The sequence below is a fragment of the Gracilinanus agilis genome, chromosome 5 (assembly GCF_016433145.1).
Source record: "Gracilinanus agilis isolate LMUSP501 chromosome 5, AgileGrace, whole genome shotgun sequence".
NCBI classification, from domain to species: domain Eukaryota; kingdom Metazoa; phylum Chordata; class Mammalia; order Didelphimorphia; family Didelphidae; genus Gracilinanus; species Gracilinanus agilis.
Window position 1 is genome coordinate 232189570 of NC_058134.1, and position 16796 is coordinate 232206365.

The following is a 16796-nucleotide window of genomic DNA, read 5'->3' on the forward strand; positions in this document are numbered from 1 at the left end:
TTCCACCACTGGCAATGTCCTGGGGAAGAATTTAAGGAAGTTAGCAGTAGCCGAGTCTGACTCCCACAGAATGGTAATGGTGCCAGAGCACTCTTTAAGACAAACATAGATGGGGATCCTTCCACTCACTCATAAGGCTCTGTGCCAGCCATTGTGGAGGAAGGTATAAAGACAAATTAGATGCTCTTCCTAAAGGAGGCTGCCCTGTTCTACTATAAGATAAAGCCTTGTGAAGACAGTCATTTGTCCCCAAGCACAAATTTGTAATCTGTAATAAAGGCTGCTTTTATTTCCTGCCAGGTCTTTGTACTGTGAGACCATTTTGTTTCTCTAATTTGCCCCCACTCAAATTGATTCCTCACCAAAGCTTCATTTCATTAGGAGTTTCAGGGCTTTGCTCTCTCACTGACTTCCCAAGGGCTTTTGGCCTCCACCTCCTACAGAGATGGGGTTTTAATTTTCTGTTATTTTGAGGGAGGGCGAGGGAGGAAATTGGATTCCAGAATCTAACCCACAACCAATCTTATTTTGTTTAAAAAGTCATCATTTCCTAGTCACGCTCCAAAGATTTACTCTTGGTTATGCCCATCTGAGCAGAAAAACAAATAAATAAATAAAAGACAAAATAGGCAACATCTCCACCAGGGAAGGATGTACAATTATCTGCAGGAATGCTATTGGTGCCCACCCACAGAGACACACTCCAGAAGAAACACCCACATGGGCATTTGAATTTGCCGATTATTTCACTGGTCAATTACGGTAACAGGTAAATGCACAGAAAAAGGATGCCAATGAAATGAGGGAATGCACGTGTGCTTGGGGCAGGGGCAAGCCAGGGAGGGAGAGGGGGCAGGGAAGCATCCACACTCAGAATCTCGAGAGAGAGCCATAGACTTGTAATTGCCAATTCCGTTCCTCACACACAGGTACACGCTTAAGTGGGCCAGACACGGCTTTTGACATTTTGAATGTTATTTGTGCTTTAAGGTCTTCTAAGGGGAAGCAATTATGCCAGTCAAGAGAGCAGCAAAAGGGTTATGACTTTAATGGAGTTGGATTCCGAGGTGGGATGTTAGCCGTCACCCTTCCATGTCACTTCCCTTTTCAAATTTGTTTAGTTCCTTGACTTAAGCAGCACCTTGCCTCCAGAGATGTCAAGTGATTGGCAGTCAGGATCAAACAAGGGGCTTGACGATTATGGAACATAAGCATCCTGGATGTAAACACATTGTGAAATAAATTTTATGATATATTCGACTCCAAAATGCTTTCAAACACTCAATTTTCTTTTCTGTTGGTAGACTTAGTTGATCATCTATGTATGTCTTCATTTTCTGTTTAAATGTTTTAATTTCTGAATTACTTACTGAACCGGTCAGATGTTTACATTTTATTTTCAAGGTTTCAGTTTTAGATTCTAAAGCTAAAACGATTCACACGCCACTTGCACCTCAAGGTTAATGAAACATTGGGAATGTGGAATGTTAGTTAGGCAGAGGTAGGCAGTCATTGGCAACCTATAGTTTGTATGTCTACACACCACCACCACCACCACCACCACAGCATGCATGTATGTAGTGCATGGACATAGCAAGCTGAAGCTGTAGACAGGAAATAAGCATCATGACCTCACCTGCTGCTTATATTACCTTGAGTATAAATATGATTTTCAGACAGGAGACTGGGGAGAGCCTTCCATTACCTTGAGACCACCTAATGAAGCCACAGCGTCAACACCGGTCCAGTACTGGCAGCATCACCCAGAGAAACTCATCTTCCAGTCGTGTGATTATAAAGCTTTTGTAAGTCCTGCTAAGTTCCATATTTAAATAACCAAATAGGGGTAGAATGTATATTGCATGTTCCTCAGGGAAAGATTGGGGTTGGATTTGGGTTGGGGTAATGCTGATCTTCAAATTTGTTCTTCAGAATCTCCCTTCCTTGGTCTCCCTTTTATTCACTTTCCAGCTCCCCTTTTTTTCCCCTCCATACTTCTTACCTTCCTCCATTTCTTTCTTTTCTTTTTATTACCTTCCTTCCTTTTCTTCCAGCCTTTCTTCCTGCCTCTCATTCTATCTTTTATTGACTTCCTTTTTTCCCTATTCTTTCTTCTTCCCTTCCCTGCCTTCTCTTCTAATTGTTATTACCTTCCTTTCTTTCTTCCTCCCTCTCTTTCTTCCTCCCTCCCTACTCCCCTCTAACTTTTTATTACCTTCCTTTCTTTCTTCCTCCCTTTTCTAACTTATTTCCTCCATCCTTTCCTCTCTCTTCCTTTCTCTCATACACCTTCCTCTATTCTCTCCTAGTCTTCTTTTCTTCCTCCCTCCCTTCCTATAAAAAGTCTTTAACATAAAATAATTGCCATACTAAGACTGAATCTTTAAAACATTTAATCACCAAAGTCCACAGTATTCCTTTGCTTCCTCACTTTGTGTTCTTAAAGTCCTAAAAGTGACACATTTTCTGAGGATTAGGAAAGACTAGGGTGGGAGTGTGGGGTAGAATAAATACAGTTAGGTATTTGCACCAATAAGTGCAACTAATGAGTTCCATGTGTGTAAATAGAATTTTGTACACTTGGATTTCATCTCCCAGCATCCCTTTCCTCTTTTATCCCCATGTTACATACACTTTATCGATAAAGTTGTGTGGATGAAAGAAGAAAGGGATGCTGGGAGATGAAATCATTCCAAGGGTACAAAATTCTATTTACACACATGGAGTGATTGCTTTTTTTCAGATTTGTACCAAAGTTGTTTTTATGTAAGACACAGTCATTGGTTCCAGCCTAATGGAAATATGGAGTGTTAATTATGCAACCACTTTCAGGGGTGATTTATTATTGGCACTAATGGATACCCAGCTTCAACATATGTGCATCTCTACTCAAATCCACCAGCTCCCTTAAAAACTGGAGACTATCAGTCTCAGCATATAATTTCCTCATTACAACATTCTGGTTATTATTATTATTATTATTATTATTATTCTGTAAGGTGGGGGAATTAGTTATATTCAGCAGAAGTTTATGAGTCATATATACAGGTAGATTTACAAAAGCGATGGCAGGCATTGAGGCATTTGATAGTTTCCATGACTACAGTACAAGTTGTGGCCAAACCCTCTGCAACTTGCTTCCTTGGCTCAATTAGGAAAACTTTCCATTTAACCTAAAAGATAAAGGTTTTCCTTGGCCAACTCTCCCTTTATTCCATTTGGATTCCATGCTCCTGGTGGCAATTTAGCCATCCCTTAGATCATTTCCTCCCTTATGATCCCAGCATAAAGCTATCTCAAAACTCTGGGGCGATTCCAATGCTGTGTCTCATAGAGAGGTATCTGCTGGCATAGCGCCATGCGCAGCCTTTTTAGCAGGACCTGAGTTTAAATCCATATTCAGGTGATTCCTACCTGTGTGACCTTGAGCTTCTATTCTTCATCTATAAAATAAGGAGATTGGGCCAGATGGCTTTTGAGATCCCTTCCCTATCCAGACCTCTGATCCTACGTGTTATCTTGGCGAAATGAATATATTTGTTGTGCTTCAGTTGTTCAGTTGAGCCTGTGGACCATACTGTCCATGAGGTTTTCTTGGCAAAGATACTGGAGTAGGCTGCCATTTCCTTCTCTGATAGATTAAGGCAAATAAAGGTTAAATGAGTTGCCCAGGGTCATACAGCTAGTACATGTCAGAGGCATGATTTGAACTCAGGTCTTCCCCTGACTCCAGGCCCAGCACTCTATTCACTTAGCCACCTAGCTGTCCCTAAATGGGTATATAGTTAAGATGATTTTTTTCTACTGAATCTGCCATGTTGTTTTTGGTTGGGATATAGTCCAGTGGGTAAGAGTGCTGAAAGTGGAGTCAAAGCACCCAAGTTCAAAATCAATCCCTGATATTTAATATGTCTGTGACCTCAAGTAAGATAATTTACCAGTCTTTACTTTCCACTTATAGAAAACAATCAAGTTGGAGGAAATGAGCTCCCAGGCCCCTTTAGTTCTAAATCTGTGAACTAGAAAGGACCTCAAAGACCACCAAGTACAATATCCTTATTTTACAATTAAAGAAATTAAAGTCCAGGAATGTGAAGTGATTTGGACAAGGTGACAAGGGAACTAGGAACTGGGTGAAGAATTTGAACCCAGTTCTTCACTCCAAATCAGGATTTTTTTTGGGCACAATCCTCTAAAAATAATTGATCAATCCTTCTGTGTCCTGTCCCTGCTCCATTCATTGTCTACTACGTCGAAGTTTCCAGAAGAGGAATTAGGCTGAACTTCCTCAGTTCAATTTTCTCTGCCCTGAAACCCCAGGGAGCCCAATTTCCCCCTCCTCACATTCATTCAGGTGGGTGAACCCCAGTGCCTGCAGCTGTGAATGAAAAGGGTCCCTCTTCCCCAAAGAATGGTCTCTGCCTAAAATAATTACCTAGGCAACTGAATCACCCAAACGGGCTGTGCATTGCAGGGTTTCTCAGCTGCTGGGAACATACAGCCCTGCAATTATAGGGAGAATGCTGGGATTATTTATTTTTACAGACATTGCTACATCAGAAAAAGAAGGGGACGGGACACATTTTTAGATGCTCCATTTTGCAGTTCAATTGTTAGATGACATCAAGTGAATGCTGTAGTTTTGTTTTGGTCGGGGGTTTTTTTGGAGAACAAGTGGCAGGCCATAGAGCCTCTTCTAAAGTGGGTGACTGGGGCAGCTGGGTAGCTCAGTGGAGTGAGAGTCAGGCCTAGAGACAGGAGGTCCTAGGTTCAAACCCGGCCTCAGCCACTTCCCAGCTGTGTGACCCTGGGCAAGTCACTTGACCCCCATTGCTCACCCTTACCAATCTTCCACCTATGAGACAATACACCGAAGTACAAGGGTTTATTAAAAAAAAAAAAATCCTAAAGTGGTTGACTTTCTCTTCAAAATGCATCTATTTGGTATGACTTCTTACTGTTAGTTTTGAAGAAGTTGTTTTTACGCTAAAAAAAAAAAAAAAAGAAGTTTATCCCATTGGGGTCAGGAAGGTAGTCCCTGTTTTTCTTTAGAGAGATGGTTTCTTTTTTAATCACTCCAGTTAGGAAAATATCTGTTTTCTTCTCGGAACCCCAACTTCCCACAAAGATCCATTCTGGTTCCCTCTTTTAAAAGGACTTTCCTGAACACCACAACCATCCCTTTGGGTTGATGCTGACACAGAGATGGGTATGACTTTCAGGAAAGTGGACTGGATGTTCTCTGAGATCCATTCCAGGCATTCCTGTGATGCCACGAGTGTCTTGCATTTCTTCCTTTATCCGTGAATATATCCCAGCCGAATGTTAGCTCCTTGTCTCAATCTCATCTTTGTTTCCCCTGCACATAGCAGGCACTCATGTAATACTTTTTTTGATCAGTTGATTGACTGGTTGCCTTGACTATTGGTTATTGGACAACACCAGACAATGGAATTTTTGCTTTGTTTCAGTATTTAGGTTCTATGCTGATTAAAGAACTTCGAGGGACAGAATCGACACAGGATGCGTGTGCAAAAATGAGGGTAAGTCAGCCATCCATTTCTATATAAAAGCCAATAGTAAATGCTCCTGTAGAAAGGAAAACTTCTGAAATTGGAGTTGCCTTCATCTATTAAGGTGCTAAAATTGCACTGGGCATTTGGGACCATCCACGCCTACTTCAGGCCTTTCTAATGTTGGTGAGAAAGCTTCTTTTCATTGACTTCTAGACTCAAAGCTTCTCTTTTTCCTTTTTTATTTTTAAACCCTTATCTTCCATCATAGCATCAATTCTAAGTATCCATTCTAAGGTAGAACAGTAAGGACTAGGTAATTGAGATTAGATGACTTATCCAGGATCACTCAGCTAGGAAATATTTAAGGCCAGATTTGAATCTAAGAACTCTAGGACTTAGACTCAAAATTTCTTAAAGAGATTTGCCCATTCAAGGTGCAATGGGAAGAGAACTGAGTTTATAGTTGGAGGATCTAAGTTCAAATCCTGAATATGTATCTCACAACTTTTGTGACCTTAGGCAAATCCCATTCCCCATCCTGGGTCTCAGTTTCCTTATCTATAAAACGAGGGAGTTGGGCAAGAGGGCTTCAATAGCTCCTTCCAGCTCTAGATCTATAATCTTAGATTGTATATGTTATGGGTACAGTGTAACCCACTCTGGTTCTGAAGCTAGAGACAATGGATTGAAATCCCACCTCGGATGCTTGCTGCTTCGGGCAAGTCACATATCCTGCATGTGATTCAGTTTTCTAATCTGTAAAATGGGGAGAGGGGGAGGTTTGAACTCCAGGGCTTCCAAGGTTCTCTTCAGCTCTAGACCTCTGAGACTATGAACCTACCCAGTTTAATAAGATGCCATTTTTTTTTACAAGTTCCTATTAGTTGGAACTAATTTTCAATGATTTATTAAATATCCATCATGTATCCCGACAAGCTGCATGAGTTTGATTTAGAGCTGGAAGGGATCATAGCGGTCACCTTGTCCAATCTCCACCTTCCCCTCCCCATTTTATGAATGAGCAAACTGAGACTCAGAGGGGAAAGGGACTCAGTGATGGTCATAAACTGCAGATTCAAAATTTGAACTAACGTCCTCGGACTTCAAACCCAATGCTCTTCCCATTGTACCAAGAAAACTTTCCTCTTCTGTGTGATATGCCTGATTTACTATTTACCTTCTCTCTCTAGCAGAAAGCTCTAGGGAACCTGAATCAGAGAGGTGCTCTGTTATGGGCTCCATTGTATTCTGGCTTTCTAAACAGAAGAGCTTTTCTACTGGGAGAATTAGAGGCTGAATTGTCCATAAATATCTTTTTTTGCCAGCTGCTGTGACTCTGATGTAAAAAGTCTTGGACCTGGAGCAGCTCGATAACTCTGATCTAATCTTAGCTCTGCCCCTTGTTAGTAGCTTTGAACCAGGTGCTGGACCTCACTTCTCTTTTCTCTTTAAAACTTGGGACTTAGAATAGGTAAGGCTGGAGTTTCTTCCTGCCCTCATTTTGGATTTGCTTCTCCTTTGTCCATGTTATTTTCCCTAAGCTGAATATAAGCTTCTTAAAGGCAGGGACCCTTTCATACTTGTCTCTATGTTCCCAACACGTGGCTTAAGTAGATGTTTAAGAGATCGAATTGAATTCCAGGATTCTTAAGTCTAGAGCTAAGAACAATAGAGAGAATGCCAGCCTGAGAGTCGGGAAGACCTAGGATCAAAGATCTACCTTTGCCCAAATTGGCCGTATCACCCTGGGTGAGTCCCAGCTTCTCAGTGCCCCCCAGACAACACTCAAAGGAGACGTACAGTTCAGTGGTGCACTGGATAAAACATTGAACTTGGAATCAGGAAGACTCATCTTCGTGAGTTCAAATCCAGCCTCTGATACTTTGTAGCTGTGTGACCCTGAGCAAGTCACTTAACCCTGTTTACCTCTGGTTCCTCACCTGTAAAACGAGCTTTAGAAATAGCTGGCTACAGACACTTCCTAGCTCTGTGGCCCTGAGGAAGTCATTTCACCCCCATTGCCTAATCCTTACCACTCTCTGCCTTAGATCCAATGCATAGTATCAATTCTAAGACAGAAGGTAAAGGTTGACAAAAAAAAGAAAGAAATGGCAAATCACTCCAGTATCTCTGCCAAGAAAACCCCCAAATGGGGGTCACAAACAAGACTGAAACAACTTGACACCAATAAGAATACAAATTTAAGCAAAAAAAGAGTTTTGCCCTCAAAGAAATTATATTCTGATGGGAGAAAAAAAACAACTATAAAATGGAGGGAGGAAATTGAGGAGCCAAAGAGAAGGTACCTGCATGAGGGCATTTGGGAAAAGTCTGGAGAGCCAGAAGCAGAGCTGGCCTGGGCTTTTCCTTAAAATGAAGGTTCTGAGAGAAACTCACCAATCAGGGCAGGGATGAAGGAGAGGGTGCATCTTCTGGGATGCAGCTCCAGAGAGTCAGGAGCTCCAAATCTTTGATCCTATGAACAAATGAGAAAATAGATATAAAGCGTGCTTTGCTGACCTTAAAGCACTAAATGAATGTTGACCATTATTAATATTATATGAAGAGTAAAGGAAGATTCTCCCCCAAGAGTTCCTGATGTCAATGAAATCATAGCTCCCCTCCAAAAACACAGAGCTCAACGTATAATAAAATTAAATCCCATGACTGATTGATGAGACGTATATGAAAATGAAGAACTGTGCAGAAATGGAAAGAATGACCTTAATGCTTTGGGGTTTTCAGTCCTTAAAGCTTACTAATCATTTCAGGGATATTTACATACTGGTCCAAGAAAACTTCGCACTTCTGTTCAGTATTCATAACAAAATTATCTGACTGCAATCAGATTTGGGGGCATCACAATCATTATAAAGAATTCACGGTGCACATTGTATTTAAAAGACATCAAATCTGTGATTCAGATTTCAATTAATTTCTTGGAACTGAATGCTTCTGAAATCCATTTCTAATAGCAGAAGCAAAGAGGTTTTAATGGTCTCCATGGAGTACAATATAGTTAAATACTATTCTGATGCTGAAATTGAGAGCTGGGGAAAGGCAGTCTATTTAGAAATCATTCTTGTGCTCCAGCATGAATTTTCTGGTTTTCAGCCCTCCCTTTTGTTATGAATTGTTTGCATGAAAATAGGAGGTGTATTTATTGCTTCTTGGACTATCTGCAACTCTTAATTCACTCACTCATTTCAGGGCCAGCAGATGCAAAAGCTGTGGTTTTAATCAATTCAAAAAATATTTATTAAGTGCCTATTGTATGCCAAGCACTGGAGATAGAAAAACACACACACACGAAACAGTCCTTGCCCACAAGGAGCTTACATTCTATAAGAGAAAAATAGCATGTGCATTTATGAGATGAACTTCTGATTTCATTTGTATAGGGAACTCTTGATGAGGAAATTTCTTCTTCTGTTGCTAATTTTACCAGCCAGACAATTTCTAGTCTTTTTTTTTTTAAACCTTTAGTTTTAGACTGGATACTAAATATTGGTTCCAAGGCAGAAGAGCAGCAAGGGCAAGACAATGAGGGTTTAAGTGACTTGCCCAAAGTCACACAACTAGGAAGTATCTGAGGCCAGATTTGAACCCAAGTCTTCCCGATTCCAGGCTTGGTGGTACGCTATCCGTTGTGCTATCCGGCTGCCCTCCAGAGCTCTAAGAGATTGTGACTTGCCCAGGCTATATAGCCAGTACATATGAGTGTACATAGGCTTCATCTTAGGTTTTCCTGACTTGGAGGCTGGCTCTCTAACCATTAGTCCATAATGCCTCTTAGCTATGTAAGCAAGCAATTAATTAATGAGCATTTATTAACCACCTTGTATGTGCCAGGCGTTATGGGTATAAGTACAAAGAATGAAATAGTCCTTCCTCTTAAGGAGATTGTGTATATAAGATGAGTAAATGTCAAATACATTCAAAGTACAAATTGATTTTAGGAGGAAATTAGAACACGTGTCAAAATATGACACTTAAGATGCCAAATCAGCAAGGTTTTTGTATTTGATCAATTAGTCATTGAAAACTAGTGAATTTTCTTGAGCAAGGGCACGTCAAGGCCAGACCTGAGTGTTAGGAATATTCTTGGATAGAGGATAGATTGGAGATGGGAGAAAGTGGGGACAGGGAAGTCATAATATTCATGGAAACCTTCCCAAGCCCATGAAGGCAGGGAGCATTGGCTTCCAGTTCACTCGCCATTTGCATTGTGTTCATGCTAAGTGGTACAATGGATAGAGTTTCTGGAGTCAGGAAGACTGGAATTCAAATCCAGCCTCAGACACTGACTAGCTGAATGACCCTGAGCAAGTCACTTCACCCTGTTGACCTCAGTTTCCTCCTCTGAAAAATGAGCTCTAGAAAGAAATGGCAAACCACTCCAGTGTCTCTGCCAAGAAAACCCAAATGGGGTCATGAAGAGGCAGACATGACTGAAAATGACTGAACAACAACAATTATATTTCTATTTATAAATGTTTTTATCTGGTTCCATTGCAAGCTGCATGACCCTTAGTCTAGATGACTTATGAGATCTTAGATACAGAGTTATAAAGAATAGTAGGTGCCTTCTGTTAAAAATACCTTCATTTACATATAAGGGATATATAATATATATTATATGAAAATATAATAATGAATATTTAGACCCACAAAAGAGAAGAGACTTGCCCATACTCTAAGGAACACAGAGGTAGAGGCTCTCGTGCTACAAAGGAGGAAACTGAGGTTCAGGGATGTTAAGTAATGACTTGCCCAAAGTTACACAGTAGTTAGCATCAGAAATAGAATTTGAACCCAGGTTCTCCAACTCCAGCACCAGGATTTTTACCACTGACCCACACACCTAAAATGATACTGTAAAATAGATACTATACTTGTTTTCTCTAAAATTCAGTTTTCCAGAGCATCCATCAAGTCTGCTCATAATTATTATAGAGTAAAATAAGTTAAATACAAAAAGGGACAGATTGAAATCAGGGTGGGGGGTGGCAAAAGACACGAGCAACCATGTTAGTAGCAGTTACATGACACAGTGACAAACCTGGAGGCAGAAAAGTCTGAGTCCAAATCCTGCCTTAAAGACATACATGGGACCCTGAGTAATTTGTTTAAGCTGTCTGAGCCTCAGTTTCCTCATTTGTAAAATGGAGATACTAAAAGATTGTTGTGAGGATCCAATGAGATAATACATTTGCAAAATTTAAAGTGTTAGATAAATACTAGCTATTGTTATTATTATGTCAACAAAGGTACCTCGGTAGGAAGGTGAAGGAGGTGTCCTTGGAAGAGTGGATGATCCACTTTGGGTGCAATGTAATGAATTAAACAAAGGGGATGATGGGACAAAGAGTCGAGAAGGTAGAAAGAGGGATAAGAAACCCCCAAATGAGAAAAACCCCTTCACGGATGCAGATCAGTACCTTCTCTCAGTTTATAATCATGAAGAGTTGACTGGAAGCATGGAGAGCTTCATTGATCAGAGAAATGCCTAGAGTCCCACAGCCAGCATGTAGCAGAACCTAAGCCTGGAGTTTTCTGGGTCCAAATCCACTATACCCTGAGGCTCTCCAAGTTAGGCTGCTATTCAGTTGTGGAGAACTCTCATAAGAGGAGTTTGGAAACAGCCCTGAAGATTCTAATGGTCTGAGAAACTCCAGATGAGTCAATGGTTGGGATAAGGCAGCTAACCTGATTTTTGGTTGTGTTAAGACAAGGGTCACAATCGTCCTGCTGCCCACTGCCCTGGTCAGACCACATTTGGAGCAATAGGTCCAAGTCTGGGTACCACATTCTATGATGGATGATGCCAACGTCTAGAGGAGGACAATCAGGCTTGAGACTATGTCATGAGGGATAGAGGAAGGAACTGAGGATGCATGATCTTAAAAGAAGACTCAAGGAGACACAGCTATTTTCAAGTGTTTGAAAAAAGGATTCTACTTAGTCTACCAGTCCCTAGAAGGTAGAACTTATTGTTGAATTTTTTTTTAGTCATGTCTAACTCTTCACGACTCCATTTGGGGTTTTCCTGACAGAGATAATTGGAGTGGTTTGCCATTTCCTTCTCTGTCTCATTTGACAGATGAGGAAACTGAGGCAAATAAGGTTAAGTGACTTGCTCAGGGTCACACAGCTAGGAAGTAAGTGTCTGAGGCCAGATTTGAAGGCAAAAAAAAAATGAGCCTTTCTGACTCCAGATCTGGCACTCTATCCACTGCCACTTAGCTGCCCCAAGGACAAAAGTAGAACAAACAATAGGTCAGAATTGAAAATATAGGTCTGAAAAAGAAAATCTAGCAATTAAATCAGACCTAACATGGCTTGAGTAGCCTGGGAAACAGGCTCCCCCTCCTTGGAGGTCTTCAAAACAAACATCACATGTCTGCTTACTAGACTTGTAGAACAAATGCTTATTCAGCCCAATTTCAATTCTTAAATTTTTTGTCTGAAAGAGGAAAACAAAAAAAGAGAACTAATGTAAAGCTGGAAATCTTCACTTTATAGAGAGGAGGACTTTCTGGTATATCTCAAATCTAACATGGTAGCTCCAAAGCTACTTTGCTTGTCCATGTCCCCTAATGAATAAAAATGTGATTTCAAAAATGAATCATAGGGGCAGCTAGTTAGCACAGTGGATAGAATGCCAGACCTGGAATCAGGAGGTCCTGGATTCACTTAACCCAAATTGCCTAGTCCTTGCTGCTCCTCTGTCTTAAAATCAACACTAAGACAAAATATTAAGGGTTTAAAAAGATGAATCACAGTAGTGATCCACAGGAATCCTTACAATGATAAGAGTAAGCTTTTATTAGGATTATATTTATATTATATGGGATCATTGACCTAAAGCTGGAATGGTTGAAGAATTGTCTGAGCACTGAGAGCTTAAGAAAATTGCCCAAGTTTTCTCTTTTAGATATCTCAGTATTAATTTTCATGTAACCATCAAAGAGAGTGGGAAATTAAAGTTAGCTAAAATAAACAGCTTGGAAATTCAGAAAAATCCAGTGATTTTGCCCAAATCTCTCGGGGTTTGACTTAAATCTGATTTGGGCAAAATTGTTGTGATATTCTGAAAAGCTTCCTTTTCAGAGTATTTCAAAAGATTATCTTCTTCTCCTAGGAAGAATCAGGAAATTAATTTTCTTCTTATTCAGAATATTTAGTGAATTTAATGATGGTGGAGTGATTTCCAATTTGATATAAATGTGCTTGCTCATCATCCATCAATTACTCTCTCTACATTTAAGGTGTCAAAATAATTTTACATTAACTTCTTGATATTTCCATTAGGCATGCATCTATCTGAATGCACAATCAATCAAGTGTTTATTAAGTACAAGGAGCTGTGTATACACATGTGCATTATAAATACATACATTTATGATCTCATTAGTATAGGAAATTCTCGCTACTAATACAGATGGGCTGCCTACCTAATGGAGAGTTGCAGGGCTTCGGGAGTGGTAATAAAAGATAAAGCAACTCCTTCAGGGGCATAGAGCTGCTATGTCAGAGATGGGATTTGAACCCAGGTCTTCCTGACTCTGAGGTTAGCCCTCAATCTACTAAATGTGTGTGATATATAGTAGTTGCTTGATAGATAGAAAGATGAGTCTTTCTGATTTTAGACATGGTACTCAATCCACTGTGCTACCCAGTTGATTAATTTACCCATCAAATTATTCCACGCCATCCATCAAAACTTTAGCTGATAAGTGAATTTTTTTATCAGAAAGAAAAACCTGGATAGACATTAAATTAAACAAAAATAAAATAAAAATTTTTGAATAAAAAAATTTTTTTTAATACATAGTGAATATCCAAGGAGAATCTGACCCATTCTTATTTATAGTTTTACACACACTCTTATGCCCTCTAGTCAACATTCAAAACAATTGAAAAAGGAAGCTGAAATTTTCCCTAGATCCAACCAACTACAACATTCAGGCTTTGCTCGCCTCCAGCTCTTCTAGTCAGATTGGAAGGTAAAGCTCTAGAATCCTTCAGGTAACTGAAATCGGGTTTTAGCCAGTATTTCTCCTCCACCTCCAGGTAAACATTTACCACTGGCATTTCTCTCCTTCTCCTCCTTTGGTACACTACTACACAAATCCCTCTGGGTAGATCTGAGTCTATATGTGACTCTACCCACAAAAGGGCTGGATTTCTAGATTCCTCCTATTTTCACTTGCTCATAAACTCCACATTCATGATTATGGGTCTGGAACTCTGCCCAGGGGTGGAATAGACACATCCCCTATTCTTCCACGCACATCGTGAAATTTTTCTTGCGTTTTTCTTCTTTTGTTATTCATTTCTGTTTTTATGGTTCAGTGACCTGGAGTTTTCTGAATAACCTAGGACAGTTTGCATCCTGACTCCCTCTCCCCTGAAAAGCAGGTTTGCTTCTGTCCATCTTTAATGGCCCTCCTCTCCAAAGATCCGTTTCCAAACTTAGCACTTAGATCTTTCCATCCGTCACTTGCCTCCATGTTTTCTCTGTCTCTTCCACAGAAGGCTGCCCAGAGTCATTTTTGGCCCGTCACTCTCTTTGGCAGAGAAGCAGACGGTTGATTAATGTCCTCCCCCTCCAATTTCTCCTTGTCTTTCTCCTCCTACAACTCAGAGCCTATGTTTTTTGGTCTCTCCCTTTTTCCCTCCCTTTCAGAGATTTTTGAAAAGACCTCCCCCTTGCCAGCGTCCAGTCCCTCCATTCCAAGAAGGGAAGGATCCCAGTCACATCTCCTAAGCCAGGACAAGGAGACCAGTAAGGAACTAGCCAGGGCAATGAAGAATCCCAGTGTGTTGCTCTCTCTCTCCCTGCCTGTCTTCTCCTTGGTTGCATGTACTTATTATCTGAGATGCACTGATGGATTAGGGGTTATTAGGGGGCTTGAAAAAAGCCATACATTTCCAGTGTGCCCATTAAATTACAGAACCCCACTTAGATTGAGCCATAATGATCCCAGATGCATCTTTAAGTCATTTCGGTCTGCATTTTATAAGGGGAAATACTAACCCTGCTTCTAACTGTGACCCTGGGGGGGGGGGTAGTTTGGGCTAATGGTAGCTGACTTCAAGTATTACAAGGCTTGTCACTTATAAGAGGGTTTAGACGTGTACTCCTTATATTTAGAGCACCAGAGGAACATGGCAGGTGGATCCATAGAGCAGCTTTACAGGAATTAAAATTGTAAAATAATATGTCTGTCCCTCTTTCACAAAGACAATATGATCTATATGAATAGTGAAATTATTAAATCACTTATCAATAACTTAGTAAACAGGAAATTACCAATATGGAGAAAGAACTAAATGGAAGAAGTAGGAAGAAATAGTATTTTTTTTAACCCTTACCTCGCATCTTAGAATCAATACTATGTATTGGTTCCAAGACAAAAGAGTCATAAGGGCTAGGCAATGAGGGTTAAGTGACTTGCCCAGGGTCACCCAGCTAGGAAGGGTCTGAGATCAAATTTGAACCCAGGACCTCCCGTCTCTAGACATGGCTCTCAATCCACTGAGTCACCCAGCTGCCCCCAATAGTATTTTTTTTTTAATGGAAAACAGAACTTAAGCAATTTGGCATAAAGCATTAAGCATAAAGAAGGCCATAACAAATGCTATTGATTAATTGGGATTTTTAAAAAATAATAATAAATTTAAGAATTTTAGTAAATTAAAAGACTACAAAAATATAAATTATTTAAAGCAACACACATTTATTAAGTAATTAAGTGCCTGTATAGTTCTAAGTACTGAGGATATACCAAGAAAGACAAAATAAGGGGCAGCTGGGTAGCTCAGTGGATTGAGAGCCAGGCCTAGAGACAGGAGGTCCTAGGTTCAAACCTGGTCCCAGCTGTGTGACCCTGGGCAAGTCATTTGACCCCCATTGCCCACCCTTACCACTCTTCCACCTATGAGACAATACACCGAAGTACAAGGGTTTAAAAAAAAAAAAAAAGACAAAATATGTTCCTTGCCTTCATGGTGTTTGCATTTCTGATGGTGCAGACCAGAGGCAAAATACTAAGTAAATATAAGATACATGTGGTAGTAAGGGGAGATAATCCCATTTAATTTTTAACCAGTTGATCTTCCCATCACACACATACACACACACACACACACACACACATAACCATGCCCCAGAGAGAGTCACAAAGGAATCTTTCTAAATTTTCAAATTATATTTTTTCTTCATTATATAGACTATTTCTAAATAATAGAGATATCAAGTTATTTTTCTGAAACAAATCTGACATTAATCTAAAATCTGGTAGAGACGGTACTTAAGAAAGAAAATTTAGGCCAGTCTAATTAATATATACAGAAATACTAAGCAAAATAGAGTAAATCACCACATTTTAAAAATCATTCATCAAAACCAACTATGATTTATACCCTGTATGTAAGGATGGTTTAATATTAAGCAGGTGATTAATTCAATAAATACAGAAAAATGTATTCAAATTACTGCAAATAGAGTAAAATGCAAGGCTAAAATATGAACTAGGGTTTTTTGAGTCCACAGAAATTTTTCCACTGCATCATGCTACCTCCTACATATTACCCATAAAGGCTCAAAAATTATTTTAAAAATAATCATCTTTATAACAGTAAAATAACTATTCCACTTAATTTCATTGAACAAGAATTTTCTAAGTGCCTACCATTGTATGAAGTTCTGTGCTAGGCACTAGAAATATAATGATGAAAATAACCCAGCCTACACTCTCCAAGAGCTCACAGTCTAATGGAGGGATAAGCACATACATAAATATATGTGGTGCAAAGTAGAATATGTTAGGGCTCAGTTAGAAATCAAGGCAAGTTATCAAGGACACTGTGAAGAGGAAGAAATCACATCCATCTGTAGGCCAAGGAAATGGCCTCTGAGTTGGGTATTAAAGGAAGAGAAGGATTCCACTAGGTAGATGTATAATTAAGTCACCTAGACATGTTTGATTCTATTAAAATGCCTATGAAACTGAATTATCAGAAATAAAAGGAAAATTAAATAACTAAAAGGGAAGATAATGATCCTAATATTGATTACTAGAATTAAAATGATCACATACCCTAAATTATGGCACAGATTTAATGTAATACCAATTAAAATGTCAATGGTTTCCTTATATAAATAGTTAAAATCATAACAAAATTTATATTGAAAAACAGCATCTCTACTAAAGAACCAGGAATTAAAAATAGGTACTTATTACTTAGGAAATGCCTGAACAAATTATGTTC

General features: G+C 39.6%; 1 protein-coding gene across 1 annotated transcript in view; it reads left to right on the forward strand.

Moving 5' to 3' along the window:
• ANKS1B (ankyrin repeat and sterile alpha motif domain containing 1B) overlaps positions 1-16796 on the forward strand; it is a 1330035-nt gene that overhangs the window by 1251086 nt on the left and 62153 nt on the right. The window contains exons 22-23 of the mRNA XM_044679159.1: positions 1677-1805; positions 5472-5543. Coding sequence (XP_044535094.1) covers positions 1677-1805; positions 5472-5543 — 201 coding nt within the window. The remainder of the gene's footprint in view (positions 1-1676; positions 1806-5471; positions 5544-16796) is intronic.